We start from the raw sequence: 21,034 nt of genomic DNA on the forward strand, positions 1-21,034 counted from the left end.
ATGCAGATGCAGACCATGCATCTGACCCCACTACCAGAAAGTCCACATCAGGGATAGCTATCATGATACAGGGGTCTCTGATTGAGTGGACTAGCAGGAAACAATCAGTTGTAGCCGTCTCCAGTACTGAGGCTGAGTACATATGCCTATCTATAGCATGCAATGAGCTCCTCTGGTACCAACAATTATTGCAGGATATTGAACTAGCCATAGGCACCCCCTATACCATTAAGGAGGACAATCAAGCATGTATACACATGGCTAAATCAGAAAGCAACACTAAACGGATGAAACACGCTAGTGTTCGCTACCACCATGTGAGAGACTGTGTACAAAGTGGGCTTATAGCAATACACCACTGTGAAACGACAAGAATGGTAGCAGACATTCTCACAAAGCCACTCTGTGCAGATAAGCATGTACAACTCTCAAAGATGCTGGGACTCAAATGGGAATGAAGACTGCATGTATTCAAACTGTATTACGTATGAGTAACAAGATTACTGTAAAGGTAAAATGTAAATGTAAATGGATTATGTAAAATGTAAAACACAAAACAAAATGTAAAACTGGAACAGCAGAGCAACAGCAACACCCAACATGTGAAATGAGGTGGGGGCTGTTAGCTCATGTTTGGCTGAGTCATTCCACAGGTTGGGAATGGGTTAAATGTTACTAATCAAGTGAAGGATGCACAGCTGCACTGTATCAAAGGAGCAGGCTATAAAATGTAAGCTAAGGGAGCCAAGCTGTGTGGGGGGAAAGTAGGAGTGTCTTATGTTGGTGATTGTATTTGTTGACTGCACTTTGATAAAGTTTATGTTACTGGCACGAAGCTGGACTGTGTCGGAGCTTTTCATTCCTGTTCGCCAACTTACTTGCACCGTTTTGGCTGTGAACCTCTGTGTCCTGTGCAGCAAGCTAATTCTGCCTTGCTGGGGCGGGGCACAAGAGCTCAACAAGTTAGTGTGGCCACTTGAGTCACAGCTTGTTGATCCTGAGGAGGCAAAACTAGAAAGTGAGGTTCAGAAAGGAGGCCCTGTGCATGAGGAGGAGGAGGGCATGAAGCAGTGCCAGTTGCCCACAGCCACATCTGCAGAACAGCAAGTACCATGGTTTGGCTTTGAGAAAGCTTGTACATTTGTGAGCCAGAGTGGGGAAAATGTTGTTGTACGATGCAATTACTGCCTTCCAAGGATCAAAAATCTGAGATCAGCTGTTTCCTCCTCATCCAATGTGAAGAAACATTTTGAGGTAAGCCTTTGTCATGCTGGTCCTCAAAGAGTGTCCATTGGCTATTTATGTTTAAATTGTGAAGTTTCTCTTCCATTTTTTCTTGGATTCATGCTTTGTTCTTCTTCCTCAGAGGGCACACCCTGAGAAGCTGAGAGCAACTGAAGAAGCAATAAAGGCAGGGAGACGTGGCCTTCCTGAACCAATGCATGACACCCCTCCTCCCAAAATGCTGAAGCAGCAGCAGACAACCCTTGAGAGGTGGGGATCTGGCAGGGAGCCTGTCACCCAGAGCAATCTCGACAGGAGAATCATTGATTTTATTGTAGAGGAGACATTATCACTTCAGACTATGGACAAACCATCATTCATTAATCTGGTTCGCATTGGACTCCCCAAAGATCTCACCATCATATGTGCCAAGACTCTGAGAGACAGAATTGAGAAGAGAGCATACCACATGGGAGAAACTCTTGCAAACCGAATGGGTGCTGTGGCATATATAGCAACCACTGCAGATGGTTGGACCAATGGCAAGAAGAGTTACTTTGGTGTAACAGCCCACTGGATCAACCCAACTACCCTGAAACGTGAGGTCGGGGCCTTGGCTTGTAAGCGTCTGAAGGGGCGCCATACATACAATGTCCTTTCAAAAGCACTGCATGATGTACATGTGCAGTACAGGATCCACAACAAAGTTATGTGCACTACTACAGACAATGGCTCCAACTTTGTGCAAGCGTTCAGAGTTTTCATGGCCAAAGAACCAGTGGAAGCTGCAGGCACCAGTGATGATGATGGTGATAACCAGGAGGAGGAGGAGGCTGAGGTGGAGTTTGTGCCTATCTGTGAGATCCTGGACACAGGACCTGAGGCAGAGGAAGAAGCTGCAGACTCAGGAGAGGATTTTGTTTTACCACCACACCAGAGATGTGCTAGCCACACCCTCAACCTTGTGGCAACACAAGACATAGAGGCCATGCTTTCTGACTCCTCCAAAAGTAGTCTTCTTGGTCCTTTCAAGAAACAGTTTCATTCCTTGATGGGAAAGTGCAGCAAGTTGTGGTCCAAGCAGAACCAGTCAGCCCAGATTGCTGAGTATATCCGTGCGCAATGCGGTGTGTATCTGAAGGTACCGAATAAGACCAGGTGGAATTCCACCTTTGATGCGTTGAAGCAACTACATGAGCTCCTGTCAACTGTGCCACTAAAAATGCATGCCATAATGGACCACTGCTCCTTGTCCAGGATCACAGCTGCTGAGATTGAAGTGGTACAGGAATACACAGAGATTATGGAGCCACTAGCCCAGTCCCTAGATATCCTGCAACGGGAGAACGGCATGTTCATGGGGTATTTGCTACCAACGCTCTGCAATCTGGATCGCAAGTTAGAAGGACTGGAAAACAAACCTGAGAGGTACATATACTGTTTTCAGCTGCTGAGAGGTGTGCGCGAAGCCCTAAGAAAGCGGTTTGCAGCTATCTGGGAGGGCAAGAGGCTTCTTCTGGCAGCCTGCCTACACCCTCGCTTCAAACTAGATTGGCTGGAATCGTGTCAGGCCATCACCCATACCAACAAGTAAGAACATTAGGGAAGCCCTTTGGGTGGATTACTCCAAGGGAAATGTTGTCTCAAGGGAGGCATCAGAGGGCTTAAGGTGGTAGGCAGGGGCTGGGCCTTTTCTTCCTGGGGCTCCTCATCACAACCTTGGGTTGCTGCAGGTAATCCTTAAGGGTCTGCTGTGCTGCCCCATGAGTGTGGTGACTTGGTCACCTTCCTACCTTCCATGTCATCATCCACAGGCTCAGGCTGGACCCTGAACTAGGGGACATGACAAGCATCAGGAAATGAAGAGCAGATGATGGTTTCCTAACATATATGTGTTAACATATCCTCTCTCTTTCTTAGATACACAATGGAAGCCTTGTTGAAAGCTGAAATAAAGATGGGTGTACTTAATGAGGACAGTGATCAGTCTTCAGATAAAGACCAGGAAGGAGATGACTTAGAAGATGACTTCTTTAACTTTCTGCCCCAGGGCAAGAAGTCAGCAGTGGACACTGCTGAGGAGGAACTGGTGAAGTACCTGAGGTCTTCCAGCAGGGAAGTGTCATCACTCCATGGCTTTCCACGTGTGCTGCGGTGCTTTTTGCAGCACAACACAGGCATGCCTTCAAGCGCCGCAGTAGAACGCCTGTTCAGTACTGGTGGCAACGTAATGACTGTAAAAAGACATTCCTTGTCTGACATGCTCTTTGAGCATCTTGTTCTTTTGAGACATAACAGAAACATATTATAAAAGCATTTCAAGTGTAAAATTTGATTTCAAGAGTTGGGGTATCTTCATTGCTTGGGGGGATGTGAGATTCTGTTATGCCATTATGTTAATCTTATGGATAATTTTTTTTATTCTACTACCCCCTGTGTGTGTGTGTTTATTTTTAATATTGTTTTAGGCTTCTTAGATATGCAGCAGCCAAGGCCAGCACCTTGTAGGAGTTTTTTTAAAAAAGTAACTGAAATGTAATTGTAGTGATTACTTTTGAGAAAAAGTAAAGTAATCTGTTACTTTCAGAGCAATTGCAATTGTAACGGTAATTACTACTTTTTTGGGCCAAGTAATTGTAACTGTAATTTATTACTTTTTAAAAGTAATCTTCCAAGCTCTGTGTGTGAGTGTATTTCTCTCTCTATGTGTGTGTGTGTGATGTAATTGCAATGTATGGTGATAGAACGTATTTAATTTAAAAAAATTAAAAAAGATGAATGGTTGGAAAGAAGATTGAGGCTGAAAAATTGTTCACCGTAAATTCTAGAACTGAGAGACTTCCCATGAAGTTGAAGAGGTTCAAAACTGAGATTCAAAACTGATTAAATGAAGTAATTCTTTGAATGGAACATAATTCACTTAAGAAACCACAACACACACACACACAAGCTTATACCGAGTGAGATCACTGGTCTGTGCACATTCAATTCAGTATTGTGTATGTACTGGCTGGTAGTGGGTCTCCAGGGTTTCAGGCAGGAGCCCTTCCCAGTCCTACCTGCAAATGCTAGTGATCGAACCTGGATCTTCGGCATGTAAAGCATCTGCACTGTCACTGACCATATTAGTCAATCCTAACATAGCCAGGATTGCAGCTTTAATTTCTTGCACCACAGGCAAACCTCAATTTACTTATTTATTCATTTTGTTTGTTTGTTGTCCCCAAAGTGATGACCAGCATTAATACGTATTACAAAAGAAATCACGGAAATGAGGACTCCTAGGTAAAGTGAAAACACATGATAGGAGCTATTTCCTAGAGGACTTATTCTATTACCTTAAGCAATGGAATTTCCTCTTTTTAATATTTCATGCACTACAGTATGTACATTTACATTTGGCAGCATCTTAATTTTCAAATTTAGGACACAGTCTACCCCCATGTGGGTGCAGGACTCCAAGTTTGAAAAGATCATCATAGGATTCAGCAGAGCCCACCAATACCACCTCTCCTTTCTCCTCCTTGATGCTCTGGATGATCTGTTGAGATGGACGGTGCTCACAATTGTTTACAGACACTATCATTTCTTGTACAGGTTCCATTTTCATTAATATACAAATATTTCCTTCATCACATGCCCGTGCTGGTGCTGAACATTGTTGAAGAACTTCCTCCTTAACCTTGAACAGAGGAAATATTTACTATAACTCCAGCACCAGAGAGATGCAGAGAGAGAAACAATCCAAATAAGCACTTTAAATATTTGAACAGATACTTGAGATGTGGTGGATAAAATCTTTTCATGACTGTGTGCCATTTGGATGTGCTTTACTCTTTGTACGATTCATTGACGTATATAAAAAAAGAACCAGAGAATCATGGGAAGAATATTTCTGATTAGGAGGTATGGCAGAAACAAAAGGGAAAAATCACCAAACTGAAGGCAGGAAAGAGAGACAGGCTCTGGTGCTGAGTAGATATATTGTATGCTTGACGTGTTTCGGAATTTATCCTTCTTCAGGAGCTAAAAACATGTTTGAGCTACACAGTACAGTTTCATAAGGTGTCAGTTTCAAGTTAATGTTTAAGGATACAACATAATGACAACATTTTAATATGTATGTAAAGTGAGTCATATGGAATGTGGTCTTTAAAAGTATTTTGTTAATATATGAGACCATGGTGTTGTCTTCACGACAATGATTTTAGTTTGTTTTTATGTTTTTAGCTCCTGAAGAAGGATAAATTCCGAAATGCATCGAGCATACAATAAATCTACTCAGCACCAGAGCCGGTCTCTCTTTCCTGCCTAGAGGGTATGGTGACCTAATTTTACTGAAGAACATAATACACTGATTTCCCTGTTAGATGAAAAGAAAATAATACAATCAAAGAGAATGTGAAGACATTTGAAAAAAAGTGAGGAGACTAACCCATCGTTTTAGTTGTTGAGTTTTCTCCTATTAGTTTTTACAGGGCAGGGGTGGGGAGCCAGTTTGTCACAGTCCCCTCCTCCAACTGATGGTGCCATGACTGAGATGGAAGCAGCTGACAGGGCAGAGGGGCACATTCAGAGTGCCTTGGAAACAGTACTAGCCGAGTCCCAGAATCTTCATGCTGAGACCCGGACTCTTCGACTGGAGAATCAGAACCTGAAAACTCAGATGGCCCAGCTCATTGCCTCTATGACAGCCTGGCAATAGGCAGCTAACCCAGCTCAGCTGGTGCCAGTCAGGCCCCTTCCTGGTCAGGATCCCACCTCAGGGGCCACCTGCTAGGATCCTGTCTGTCAGGGTCCCACCTCAGGGTCCTGCTCTCAAAACAGTTCTCTCACCAGCTCTGGCAAAGATCTCACAAGATCCCACTGCTAGGCAGCACCACCAGACACTCCCTGTAAACAAGAATGCCTTGCGATTGTGCCTTAGTCTCCTCCTGGCTTATTGCTACTTTGTGTCTGGGTGCACTTACAGGCCTCAACCCCCCTGTATCTTTGTGCCTCTAAATATTACAGCCCTGGGTTACTCTGGATACCTGACAATGTTACACTATCTCTTCACTGCTGCCACCATTGATACTGTTTCCCAACCTTGGTATATGCCCTGCCCACCCTTCTGGTCTGTGTAAACCTAGCCAAGGATCAGGCGTTTTGGTAAACCAAGAAATATTTATTTATATACACAGGGAATAACAAGATTACTTAAATGTTTAGTCAACAAGCGTGTGGTTTCATAAAATGCGTTACTCTTTTTGTTTCTTAGTCATCAGTAATCTGCTTCACTACCTGCCTAATCCAATCCGTCTTCCAACCCTCAGAACCAACAGAACCCACCAAACCAACAAAACCCTCTCTCTGTCATCCTCTCATTTATACCTTCAGGCACTCAAGCGCTCAGCCAATCATAATACAACACTCATCAACATTCCAACCCATGTACTCCCCCCTCTCACTCAGTCCACTCACCTCATTTACCCTAATAAACCCGCACTTACCATATTTACAGTATTATATATGTACAGGGACATCACAGTGCCCCCTCCACATATCAAGACACCAGTGGGACTTCCTGGAAAATACAGCGGGCATCATGAGCAGTTTGCAACCTTTATTGCACAATGTGAGCTGTACATCAGGGTGTGCCAAGCAGACTTTCCCAATGATGGGTTAAAAGTGGCCTTTGTGATCAGTCTGTTGGAGGAGGAGGCAGCCAGATGGCTTACCCCTTTGTTTTGCAAGATGATCCAGTGTTGGGACAATATATCAAATTTGTTGTTGCCATAGCAGAGATTTCTCATGATCCTCAGGAGAAAGTAACTGTGGCCCGTCAATGTACAGCCCTGTGCCAAGGCAGAGATTCATTTGGGATTTATACTGTTTTTTGGATTTGGATTTGGATTCTAGTGCAGGAGGTAGAGTGGAACGACATGGCTTTGATGTCAATGGGGTCTCCATGATGAACTGCTGGATGAATTGGCTCAATCTCCAGCACCCAACTCCTTATCAGAGCTTATTCAGCTATGTATTTTTGATGTGCCTTGTGGTGAGCTAGATTTCTATGCAATCGGCCATAGCAATGGCACAGTGGAGTACAGTGAGGACCTAGATAAGATTATATGGCACTGCATGTAGCAGTTCTAAAACATTTTTGTTATTTTTTTTAAAAGAAGCAAAACTGCTTTGGAAGGAGAACATTTATGAAAGAGAAGCAGCAGAGGGAGATCTTAATCTTTATCCAAATTGCTTCCCGAGAGCTTTATCCTTGTAAGCCAATGTGGTGTAGTGGTTAAGAGTGTCAAACTTGGACATGGGAGACCAGGGTTCAAATCCTCACTTGGCCATGAAGCTCACTGGTTGACCTTGGGCCAGTCACAATCTCTCAGCCTAACCTACCTCATAGGTTGGTGCGAGGATAAAATTGAGAGGGAAGAGAACCATTAATGCCATCTTGAGCTCCTTGGAGAAAAAAGTAGGATATAAATGTAATAAATAAACAAATGAATAAATTCTGAACCCTGCAGCAGAAAAACTGCTTTGGAAGGCAATTTGGAGTGGTGAAGTAGGATCGGGAAATGGCGTAAGGATCCCTACCCTCGTTCACTACTTTTTGATCTAAATTACCCTTCTTTACATGCTATCTATTACACTCCCTCCCCACAAATTTCACATCACTACTGGCCCCACGCTTGGCATCATGCAGCTCCCTGAGCTCACATCCACTTATTGAGCATGGATGACACAGTGATGGAAGCCTATGCACATAGACCTCTGCAGATCTAGGCTTCTGTGCAGTCAGAAAGCCTGGACACTCAGGGTTCCACATTGCATCGGCTTCCTCTCTTCAGGCATCCACACACAACATGTGGACAACAGGAGGTAGGGATGGGGAACCTTGCTGCTCTTCAGCCTCTAGATGTCTTTCAAATCCTTTTGCCTGCTTCAGATTCTTCTATCTTCTGAAATAGTACTTCAAATTAACATATGCTTAGATACTTTCAAACACAACAGCATGCTATCAGTCACCCATACCAGATATATTTGTAGTTTTTTGCTCAAATAAAACTAAGATTTAAAGTTCCTAAGTATTCCAGACAGTATAATATATGCTATATTGTACACAATCTGTACACAGTCAGAGGGACATTAGCAAATTCTTCCAAGCTACATAGGCAGTGGATTGGACTGTGAAAGACCAACCCAAAGTGTGTTTTCACTTTTACAAATTTGTAGGGCAGTCCAATATCTCATAGAGGAAGTCAGGTCTCCTGCTCCCCTGGTGCATTTACTACAGCTGCCCAATTTCCCTGCTTTTTAAAGTTTGATAGAAATATCTGGGGGCTATAGGTACATTTTTAAACTGCAAGGGTTTTTTTTGCCTATTAGCGAATATACATATATGGCCTGTGAAACATTCAAACACATTGGCTAAGTTCCGCTATATGGCTGTTGTGGTTATAGATAACATCTCTCTGACCTTGAATTTTGCATGTCTGTATGGTGGGAAAACACAATTAAACAAAGGGCACCTCCAGATGTCCCTGTATTATGGATTTATGATTATTTATAGTTCCTACAAGCTACTGACACTGAATCGGTTCCAATTTTGACAAAAATTTGTCAACAAATATAGAAAACTAAACAATGGCCCACAGACAGGAAGCATTCAATATACATTCCAATTCCAAAGAAAGGGGATTCCAGGGAATGCAGTAATTATCGAACTATTGCTTTAATATCCCATGCAAGTAAAGTAATGCTCAAGATTCTACAACAAAGGTTCTACCATATATGCAGCGAGAAATGCCAGACGTCAAAACTAGGTTTAGAAAGGGAAGAGGCACCAGGGATCATATCGCAAACATGCATTGGATAATGGAAAGAACCAAGGAATTTCAGAAGAAAATCACCCTGTGGTTTATAGATTACAGCAAAGCCTTTGACTGTGTAGATCATGAAAAACTATGGAATGCTTTAAAAGAAATGAGGGTGCCACACCATCTGATTGTCCTGATGTGCAAACTATACTCTGGACAAGAGGCTACTGTAAGGACAGAATATGGAGAAACTGACTGGTTCCCAATTGGAAAGGTTGTGAGACAGGGGCGTATTTTATCACCCTACTTGTTTAATCTAGAAGCAGAACATATCATAAGGAAAGAGGGATTGGACCAAGGTGAAGGAGGTGTGAAGAAAGGAGAAATATCAATAATTTTAGATATGCTGATGATACCATACTCTTAGCAGAAACCAGTAATGATTTGAAACGAATGCTGATGAAAGTTAAAGAGGAACGCACAAAAGCAGGACTACAGCTGAACATCAAGAAGACTAAAGTAATGACAACAGAAGAGTTATGTTACTTTAAAGTTGAGAGGGAAGACATTCGACTTGTCAAAGCCTATCAATACCTCAGCACAGTCATTAACCCAAATGGAGACAATAGTCAAGAAATCAGAAGAAGGCTAGGAATGGGGAGGGCAGCTATGACAGAACTGCAAAAGGTCCTCAAATACAAAGATATATCACTGCACACTAAAGTCAGGATTATTCAGACTATGGTATTCCCGATCTCTATGTATGGATGTGAAAGTTGGACAGAGAAAAATGTGGATAAGAGAAAAATCAACTCATTTGAAATGTGGTGCTGGAGGAGCACTTTGCGCATACCATGGACTGCAAAAACAACAACAAATAATTGGGTGTTAGGAAAAATTAAACCAGAACTATCACTAGAAGCTAAAATGATGAAACTGAGGTAATCATAGTTTGAACACATAATGAGAAGACATGATTCACTAGAAAAGACAATAATGCTGGGAAATACAGAACGGAGTAGAAAATGGAAGAGATGGATTGATTCCATAAAGGAAGCCACAGACGTGAACTTACAAGATCTGAACAGGGTGGTTCATGACAGATGCTATTGGAGGTCACTGATTCATATGGTCGACATAAGTCATAATCAACTTGAAGGCACATAACAACAACAAATGATGATTTGTGCTAATAATGGTATTGGGGTGGTTATATGCAAACTTGATTCGAATGTTTTTTGCATCTGCAATAGTTTCAGGGTGGACATACTGCCCCATTTCCAATCAGTGCATGTCTCATAGCTTCCTGCTGAAATCCTGGGAGACCAGGGTTCAAATCCCCACATAGCCATGAAGCTCACTGGGTGACCTTGGGCCAGTCGCTGCCTCTCAGCCTCATGAAAACCCTATTCCTAGGGTCGCCATAAGTCAGAATCGACTTGAAGGCAGTACAGCTCAAAAGTGTCCCTCCAGATGGCAATAATATAGTAACAGTGGGGTAGCATCACAGAACAACTAATAAAGTGGAATGATGAGTGGATGTTCCAGTATAAATCCACTACTAATGTACTATTATTGCACCAATTACATATTGCAGAATACATTCACAAGAAAAAAAACACCAGTATTTTTCCCCAGTCTGGCTGTATTTTAAATTAATAAACAGTGTAACATTTCCCCCCTTGCAATGATAATGGTTAACAAAGAAATCAAGAAGTTTACTACATATGCTTCCTTCAGAAAACAGAGAGAGACTGAGGATGAAGTAATGGAAGTGTGTTGTGTGCTTCAAAGTTACATCCCATCAAAAAGCCTTTTGGGGCAGCAGTCATCCCTAAATCAAAGTAAAAGCATGTTAGGCGAGTGCTTTATTCTTTGCTGTGGCAGATGTTCACTATATCACTGAAGAGGTTGTCTGCTCCAAGCGAGGTCTGTAAACCTACTACATTGAGGTTGTGACCTAACTTACAAAGATGAAATCAAGAAGCCCAAGTCAAGCTCAGAGAGAGTTCACTTGTGTGGGTGAATGCTGCCTGTTGATCTTGGCAATTAATGGCTTTAAATGCCAATGTAGCAAAGGTAACAAGACTCAATTTAAAATAAGCACATGGCCATGCCTCCTGGAAATAAAATTGAATATGAGGAGATGAATAATAATGACATATCTGGCAGTACTGATAAAGACAAGGCTTAAATGACTAACGGGTGCGATAGCAGCTCTGGTGAAAGAAGCTGACACATACAAAACATGCGATAAACCAGCATTAGAAGACATAGGTGTCACTAAAGCTTAAAACATCCCTTATAAATCTCTGCACAATATATTTTAAATACATTAGTAGTAGTGTACGAAAAAATACATGAAAAGTTGAAATCTATAGCTAATAACAATGAAAGGTATGCGATGAAGATGTTATCTATACAAAACAAAAAGGGGTGTGTGTGTATTTATGAAAGTTTACAATATCAAGGGTTGGATTCTGTGTAGTGCTAAGGCAAATGCTCCATCAGTGCAAGGATTTCTCTGTGTACAATGGAATGTTCTCCCCCTCTCCTTTCCCCATTCTGGGCGCTCCCCCAACCCTCTGGAACAGATTTGGGGGTGGCACAAGGCACACACAGAGGAAAAGGGAGGAAGTCCTGTTGTGCAAGTGGAAATTGTGCCGCTTGTGCAATTATTTATTAATTTATTTAAAATATTTATATCCCACCGTTCTACCCTACAATAGGGCACTCAGGGCAGCTACAATAAAATAGTACATGTATATAGTAAAATACACAATAAAAACACAAACGTTACAGTAAATTAAAATGCATAAAATACAATTAAAATACATGACATGCATTATGCATACACATACACACACATATATACATACACATATAAGAGTGAGAATAAAAGAACTTAAAAGATAAAAATAAAAGATAAAAAACTTTAAACAGTGTCAGGCTGACCCATCAGTCCCAACCAAAGGCTCTCTGGAACAAAATGGTTTTTACAAGTTTCCAGAAGACCATCGGGGAGGGAGCAAAGCAGGCTTCTTGGGGCAGGGAATTCCAAAGTCTGGGAGCCACAATTGAAAAGGCTCTCCCGCGTGCCTGCCAATATAACTTCTTTCATTCCAGGCATGCAGAGGAGACCAGAGGCAGATGATCTTACATCCAGGGTAGGAATTAATTGGTTGAAAGCCATTATTTAGCTGGATTTTACATCATTGCATTAAAGCCGCCTTTTCCAGCCCTTGATCCCTGGATGCTGCTGGAGTACAACTCCCATAATCCCTGACCATTGGCTAAACTGGCTGGGGATGGTGACAATTAGAGTTCAACATCTGCAGATATAAGTTTTTAAAAGGCTGCTTTAAAGATTTGATGTAGGTAATGATTTGGAGAGTTAGATAAAGAATTGTTAACTTTCTTTTTTTTTTGCACCATTATTTATATTTATAGATTGAACTAGCAAAGATCATCTCCAGCAAGGTGACACATTGTACTTCGAGAGGAAAAGATGAGACAGTTCAAATGGTACACAAACTGGTCATAATTGAGGGGAGGCATGCCTCAGGCTACAAAGGGCTACTATCAATTGCCAGAGCCCTCTAACCCTTCTCCTCCATGTTGCCAGTGCCATCTACTGACCATCTTTAAGCAAAAGAGCTAGCAGGTGAGCAAGTAAGTGAGCAGGTAAAGACAAGTGCCTTTCTCCTCCTCACTGCCAGTACTGCTCACTCACTTGCCTTCGTGCAGTGATAACAGTGAGGGTGTGGAACAGCAGTTGCCACTCACTCACTCTGACTGCTGCCTTAGCATAATGGTGGGGGTTGCATTAAGCTGGCAAGTGGTGATGGTAGCGACCTTGAAAATGTCTTGCTTGGGGGGGGGGGGAGACCTGGAAGTGGTAATGTTGTCAAGTGTTAATATTGGCATTACTGCTAAAGATGTTTGCATGTACTCTATTGCCCAGTTCACCTCAGCTATTACATGACAGATTAAGCAGATTGCCACTACTGATTTCATCATCGTGTGTGTGTGTGTGTGTGTGTGTGTGTGTGTGTGTGAAAGCAGTAAGCTTTACAACAAAATTTAAAGGCCCACTCTGAAACCTCCCACTTAAAAATGTAGATACAAAGATATATTTAATTGTTTTTATAACAGACTAATTTAATTGCTTGCAACCATATACATGGGATTTAGAACCAGTGAGATGGTCACTCAGCTGAGGAATATTTACATGTGGTCTGAAACAAATGGGTGTCACTGTTTTCCTAGCAGTTGCTGCTTCGCCATATTTTCAGTTCCATGAGGATCCTGCACAGTTAGGGATCACATACAAAATCCCACACAATTAGGGAACATGTACTAGATGGGATTACACTACAATGCTAGGCTGCTAATCAGAAATGGGTAGATAAATGATATTACAGAGAGCAAGTGAGGGTGGTTTAAATAAATGTAGCATGCTGGGGGGAAATCATATCACCAAAAAGGGAGGCCTTTTTCAGCATTGTAAAACAGTAGTTTGGGCTCATCCCAGGATAATCCACTCCCACAAGTAGTAAAGCACCCTCTAACTCTAGCTCATTTCTCCACTGATTCGTTAACCTGAGATCTAGTTCTCAGACAACAGATGAGATGGTAAACCTGTCTGGCAAGGAAATTACATGACTGAAGGCTCTTCCATACCAAATACATACATCACACATACATATAAATCTAAAACGTTAGGAAGAAGACTAGGTTGTAATTTTTTGACCAGGTATGCCAATTCTCTGTGTAGAAGAGTATATGAACCCTCAGCTGAAATATGAATTGGTAGAGCTCACACACAGGGTTGCCACCTCATCTACTCTTAATGAGGTCTAAGTGGCATTTTTTTTCTTTTGTCACTTCTTAAAAGAACAAGCAATTTGTGACGTGTAAAATACCAGACACTTTATCAGCTTTTGCATCTCTCCGAATTATCCTCAATCCATTTGTAAATGAGACTGGATCTTTCAAGTCTGTATGTGTTATGCACACTCCTGTATTCATCACTCAGTCAAAGAGATATTCATAAACTTTCAGGCATCAAAATATCTACTGAACAGAAGTAAGAAAAACACAACTCACCAGACGTTGTCAGCTGGTAAGGGATAACGGCTGAAGCCACTACTGACATGCTGTGCAACTGTGATAAGGGAATGTTTGAATTTGCTTTATGTTCATTAGTACTATGAGACCATCTCAAAAGCTGTTGTGCTGTACCGTCTGTCACTGTTAAAGCCCAATTTACACCAGAAAATAAAAAGTACTGTGGCACTGAGATTTTAGCAAAATAGCTTTGTGTAGGGAGTGGCTGGTCAAATAATGCTGAAGAGAATGTCATATTAACAAACAAGGCTGATAATGAATGTCCACCAAGAAAAGCAGCCACTGAGCCTGTCTGTGAAACATCTGCATGCTCAAGATACAAATAACGAATCTTCTCTGAACTGCTTGGTTCATGTGATGTAGACACATCAGAATGAGATACAACATGGCTGTCATTTTCTTCTTGAAGAGTATCACTCAGATGAAAAGCAAAAGATGTACCCTTAATCAATGACAGAGGTATCTCCTTAACTGGATCATGTGATGTGTAGCCTAGTGGCTGTGGCATATGCATTACAGGCAGCTGTTCCACATCAGTTAATTTCCTACTCAAATACACCCTTGATCTTTGAGAGGTAGCGATGGTTGAAAAGGATGGCTCTAAATGGACAGTTTGGAAAAGGACATTTGCTGCACAGTCCAAATAAACACATGGGAATTCAGTGTTTGGTTCTTCTAAGGGTCTAGTTAGAACATACTCTTCTGTGGCAAACTTATTTCTGCTGCGTTCAACAGGATACAAAGAAGATGCTTCTGTGAACTTCGGCAATGATGTTGTTTCACAAGCTGAAACAAATGAATGCCCAGAAGTACCAGCAGTAGATTTCATTAATGTGTACCAGCTGGTTAATATCACTGAGTTCATCCAGAATGCCTCATCAAGTGAAGGCTCTTTGCTATGCAAAACCTGATCTGAGAATTCATTTGAGAGTTTCATGTCAGCTGCAGAACCCATTGCACATGTTTGGTGTAATTTGCTTAAAGAACCAGCAGATTGCCATTTGAGGTCTGTGAGCCCCTGGTTGAAGGATGAAATGCTAATATCCTGATATTCATTGGGATGGGATGTTTGCTTTTTGGATTCCTGCATAACTGACGAGCTAACACAGCCTACCTTTTCTGAAATGCTTGCTTCCAAGGGAAAAACAAACATCACTGAGGACTTTGGTAAAATCCAGCCCTTGTCTGTTGACATGAGGGAAGCAGCTGGTTGCTCTCTAGTATCCTCTTGAGGCAACCCAGAGAGAACTGAAAATGCAATTGCCGGAGTTGTAGGCTGGAATCTGGGGGAGAGTAATGAGTGACTATTTAATTCAATCATGGTCTCTGGTATGCTACTAATTACTGAACTCACGTCTGTAGCAGATAAAACAAGAGTCTTATGGTTCCTGACTGACAAACGTTGCACAGAGGGAACAGGAATCGTCATTAAGGAGTCTGTGATAAATGATGAGGTCATATCATACTCATCTTGTGAGAGCAAGACTAGTGTTAAATCTCCCGAACGATCAATCATCGCCCATGGCTCAGTTGTTCTGTTGGGCTTTATTCTTGTTGCAAATGGGCCTGCAGATCCCAACAACTGCAAAGAGAGAATGTCTGCCAAGGAAGTTAGCAAGAGCGCTGCTGAAGACTCACTATCGGCGGTTAATGATCCTAGTCCAAAGCCTTCCAATGGTATGCTGGACATTAATTTAGCCATCCTAGAGCTTGCAAGAATCCCATGGCTGAGAAAGACTGTCTTTTGCAGACCTTTAAAGGATAAAAAGTAAGGGGGGAAGTTAGAAGAAAATAAAAAATGAGCAACTTGGCCCTAGGCTGGATCGGCAGCAAATTGCATTGCTACCTGAAAAACATTAATTCTCACCCAGGCATCCTATAGCAGAAAAATACAACTCTGTAAATCATATTCTTAATAAAAGTGTAAGAAAGATTTTAGTGACCTCAAGAGCTGACTAAATGCAAACCCTCACATTACTCACATGGTGAGGGCTATAGCCAGAACAAATAGCACCGCTTGGAAAAGACGTATTAAATTTGTTAAATCAAATTCCCCCCCCCCTGAGAATCAATATAAAAAGAATAAATTACATATCCGTACCATTGAGAAATTGAAGGGCTGACATGATAAGCTGGAAAAGTTGCAAAGATAATTATATTTACTAATTGGGTTGCATTCAATTTGCTTATCTACATCAAGAAGAAATATTACTTAGCTTAAAAAAATGAAAGAAAAATACTGGAAAAGATTAGGCAAAAAGAGAGAATGAAGAATGCATTTTGAAGTTTGGCATACAATGGCACTGTGTTTAGAATAGCTGTAGTTAAATGAATGGGCTCAGCCATGTGACAGTCAAAATAGGCCACTGCATTTATGATACTATTTCATTTTTAATGGCTTTCATGTTAGCAGATTCTTTTTCTTTCTGAATTTAAAGCACAAAGGAGTGAGGAAGAAAAGTGGAAATGTGCAAAACCTTGAGGAGTTTATTACAGGCATTCCTATGTATGAAAACATCAAGAGTATGGGAAAAGATCCACACAAGAAAGATATGAGCTAGGAAAGGAAACCCAGAATTCTCATGAGCAAACCACAATTATCTGCCTTCCAGTCAAAAGAGGACTGCACTTAACAGAGGGGACAGAGATGTATTAGGAAGCATATGATGTTGCACGCATCAGCCAAGCTCAAATGAAAAAACAAGTAAGTTATGGAACAATGCAGTTCCCCACATAGAGAAAGCCAAGAGTGTAGATGTATATAGAAGCGTGTAGAATCACATAGATAAGGAATAGACACCATCCAGGAATTTTGTAGAAGAAGAACATTTATTTGCTGCACACAAATGAAGTTCTAGGCATAGACTGATCAAACAACATACATTGCAACACCAAACAACATAGACTCCTTCACCCCCACACTGACTGCTGCCTGTCACCCACATTTATAGGCCCTAAAACAATTACAGACAATTACAGACATAACTCCTGCAGCGTGTGATTTCTTGCAGCTGAGCCGTTACTGCAGGCTCTTCTCAGTTAACCATTTAATCCCCTGTTTTCCTCTGGGATTGAAAAAGAAAAAGCTGCAAGTCATACCAACATTCCCCCACCTTTTTAAATTTCCGAGGAATACAAACACCTTTTGTTCTACAGTTTTACAGTTTACACATGTACATATTACATTATTATATACATAGTTTAATGCAATCCAAGTTCATTTATGATCTATAATCCGTGATTGAATCATCTAACTCATCAAGCCAATCTCTTCCCCCATCTAACATTGCAAACCACACTTTGAAGTCCTGGGGAGTCCAGTCATCATCATCACTTGGCACATCAGTATTACGTTGTTCCTGGGCTGCTTTTACTTGTGCTATTTTGAAATTTTCAGGAGGCTGACCCAGCTTAGCCCTTTGCGACCTGCAGGGCTCTATACTTGTTTGTTCTATATGGGGGGGGTGTAATATCGATTGTGACATCACTCCCATTCTCATTGCCTTCTTCCTGCTTTATTACAGGCAGGTTTTCTTCACTGGCTTTAGGGATAATGTTTCTATCTATCTCACTTTTACTCCCCTGTATGTCATTCTTGTATAATACGTGAGGTGTTGCCCTTTCGTCTCTTTCACGTCTTTGATGTTGCCTGTTAGGAACATAATTGTGGTCGTTCCAGAACACTATAGTATCATTTTCAGTTTCAGAGGTTTCTGGTTTAACTGTGGCTATTTCCTGGCTCACTATGATTCTTGCATGGGAATCAACATCAAATATCCTGTATGCAGCCTTTTCATAACCCATGATTAACCCTTCTCTCCATTCATGGCTATTTCCGTTCCTGTATGCTTTGGGTACATGCACCCAACATACAGCACCGAACGTTTGAATATGCACGTGCTTAGGCTTGCGCCCGTACATCATTTCATAGGGTGTTTTATTAACAGCCTTAGTATACAACCTGTTTATGACATAATTCGCATACATTGCAGCCTCTCCCCAGAACCCTGATGGTAATTTACTCCCATGTAACATTGCTCGCATCATGTTCTGAATACAGCGGTTACGGCGTTCAGAAATTCCGTTTTGGTTCAGTGACCAGGAGGCTGTGAAAGATTGTTTTATGCCTCTCTTCTTAAGGTAGTCTTGGAGTGAATTCGATAGGAATTCCCCTCCTCTATCCGAATGGAGCTGTGCCACCTTAACGTTGTGCTTTGCTTCAACCCACTGTATGAAGTTTCGTATGTTTTGCTCTGCCTCTGCTTTAGCCTTGAGCAAGAAAACGAAACCGTATCTAGTAAAGTGATCCACTAGAATTAGATAAAACCTTGCACCACCTTTTGTTTTGCGAAATGGTCCAGCCAAATCCATATTAATTAATTCAAATGGTCTACTTGTTTTGCAATCACTGTCTTTCTTTAGCGGAGCAGTTTCTGCTTTTGTTTCTTTGCATGTGGAGCAGTCTACATAATGCATACATGATTTAAACGTAATATCTGTACTGTGCTGAGGCATCAATTGTAAGGTAGAAAAGCTTGCGTGCCCTAGTTTTCTATGATATTCATGTATACATCCATCATGCATGGGTTTATTTTGTACACTCTTAGCTGCAGCTATGGTGTTTTGCTCTATCACGAAAAGTGCTTTCTTTAAATGCCCCTTTACTTGAACCACTCCTCTCATGCTTATGGTGCACACACCTCTAGAAAATGACACATCATAATTCATTTTGTTTAACGTTGACACTGACATAATATTAGTTTCCATAGTCGGGACATAAAGAACGTTAGTTAGAACTGTTTTAAGGGATTCTAAATATAAAGTCCCTTTCCCCAGTACCTCTCTCTTTGACCCATCCGCCAATGATACTTCTTCACAAAGTGGAGAGAGTGTCCTGAATTGTTCTTTAGAGTTGGCAAGGAAATGTGTCGCTGCAGAATCGATGACCCATATTGTCCCATCTGTTTTGTTTCCTTGTATCGCTTTGCTTGAGACAACTCTTACAGACATAAATTCTTTGTCCCTTTCAGGTTTTCTTCTTTCTGTACAGTCTTTTCGTAAGTGTTGCTCGGACCCACACCGATAGCATCTTTTCAACTTGCTGACTTTCGTTTCTTCTTTCTTTCTTGCTGGACTCACAACAGCTGCTTGCAACGCTCTTGCTTCCGTCCTTCTCTGCTACTCTTGAATAAGCTTTTCAGAAACATATGCCAATTTAAGATCATTATCTGGCATCGCTTCAAGTGCAGAAATGACTGCATCATATGTTGGATTTAATGAAGAAAGTTACACATACACCTGTTGCTGGTCTGTGTAATCCACACCTCTATCCTGCAACTGGGCAAACAATGTACGTACAGTCTTTATGTGATCTTGCATGCTCACTCCTTCTTGCAAACGAGTTTGGAAAAGTTTTCTCGCTAGCAAAACCTTGCTTCCTGCAGTGGTTGTAACATGCACATTCTGGAGAGCTTCCCAGACTGCTCTGGCTGTTTCTTTATCTCTAACGTTCAACAGTTGAGCGTCCTGCATTCCCAATATTATTGTGGCCTTGGCTCTTTGATCTTGGTGCTGCCACTCCTCCGTGGGGTTTACTGGTGCGTCTAATGCAATAACATGCCATAAATCTTCTCTCAGTAGTAGCATATGCATTTTTACCTTCCAGCTTTCGTAATTGGAGTCGTTGAGACGCTCCAGAGGCATTCCAGATGTATAAGGTACAGCCATCCTAGCCTCTCGTACCTGGAGCTTTCTGGTCGTTGCTTTCTCTCAGCTTGCCTTCTTGCTGGTTCGACTGGTTCAGATGTCCAATACTGGGCCCATAACCCGTTGTAGGTGTATATAGAAGCATGTAGAATCACATAGATAAGGAATAGACACCATCCAGGATTTTTGTGGAAGAAGAACATTTATTTGCTGCACACAAATAAAGTTCTAGGCATAGACTGATCAAACAACATATGTTGCAACACCAAACAACATAGACTCCTTCACCCCCACACTGACTGCTGCCTGTCACCCACATTTATAGGCCCTAAAACAATTACAGACATAACTCCTGCAGCCGTGTGGTTGGGGTGGTGGTGCGGAATTGACCCTGAGAGCAAATACACTCAGATCCATCAGGTGCTCTAATAAATAAAGAATGGCATGCAGATTTCACATAGACAAGACAGACATTTAGTTAAAGAAAGCAGAATTCAGAGTTTGAAGGGGGGGGACCTGAATGAAAGAAATGAACATAGAATACAGAAGACATTCATCCTTAACCTTTTTTAAAAAAATGCACGCACTGAAGGAACCTGATTTCACTCAGAAATCCATCACTCTTTTATTCATAACCCTTTTACTTTCTTACCTGTGGAAGTTTGAAAAATTATTTCAGAAGTTGGAAGGACTGACAGGGCTGATGTGTGGTCTCTCTGTAATAGCTCGCTAGGGGGTGCTCCTTCCATTTTGGTGATGATTTGGCCCCTCTGGGGGACTGCAGGTAAACAGGTGATATTGTTTATTCCATCCACACAGAGAAACCCAGCAGGGCAGGTGTGTATTAAGCAATCGTTGTAATTAAGTTCACAGCTTCGGCCCTGGAGGAGAAGTTTTTAAAAAGTCAATTTGAAGGCCATTTGTGTTTTCATCGTCACACTGAATGGTTCAAATTATTGCTTTCTTTTGAGCCCCCACCCACCCAATGCTGTCTATTTCAATTGGGCAGACTGCGCTTCCCAAAATAAATATAATCCTACTGAACGTTTTGCTTTTACTGATTTCACAGCACATATCTAGGGTTTTAAATTGCAATTTAATCATGCCATTTTGACTTCCAATCAGTTCAAAGAGCAACTATTAGTGTTAAAATGAAGATTCTA

General features: G+C 41.5%; 1 protein-coding gene across 2 annotated transcripts; it reads right to left on the reverse strand.

Moving 5' to 3' along the window:
- Positions 1-4,760: 4,760 nt before the first annotated feature.
- Positions 4,761-20,696, reverse strand: LOC133383073 (protein eyes shut homolog). 2 transcript variants are annotated; one of them, XM_061623064.1, is made up of 3 exons: positions 20,524-20,696; positions 14,145-15,917; positions 4,761-4,906 (listed from the first exon to the last, which is right to left on the reverse strand). In XM_061623064.1, exons 1-3 carry the CDS (start codon positions 20,618-20,620, stop codon positions 4,902-4,904), a joined length of 1,875 nt encoding a protein of 624 aa, XP_061479048.1. In that variant the 5' UTR covers positions 20,621-20,696; the 3' UTR covers positions 4,761-4,901. The 2 variants fall into 2 exon arrangements, with proteins under 2 accessions (XP_061479048.1, XP_061479047.1); XM_061623063.1 differs by lacking the exon at positions 4,761-4,906 and adding an exon at positions 13,272-13,343.
- Between the last annotated feature and the right edge of the window lie 338 nt (positions 20,697-21,034).

The sequence above is a fragment of the Rhineura floridana genome, chromosome 4 (genome assembly GCF_030035675.1).
Source record: "Rhineura floridana isolate rRhiFlo1 chromosome 4, rRhiFlo1.hap2, whole genome shotgun sequence".
In the NCBI taxonomy this organism is placed as follows: Eukaryota; Metazoa; Chordata; class Lepidosauria; order Squamata; family Rhineuridae; genus Rhineura; species Rhineura floridana.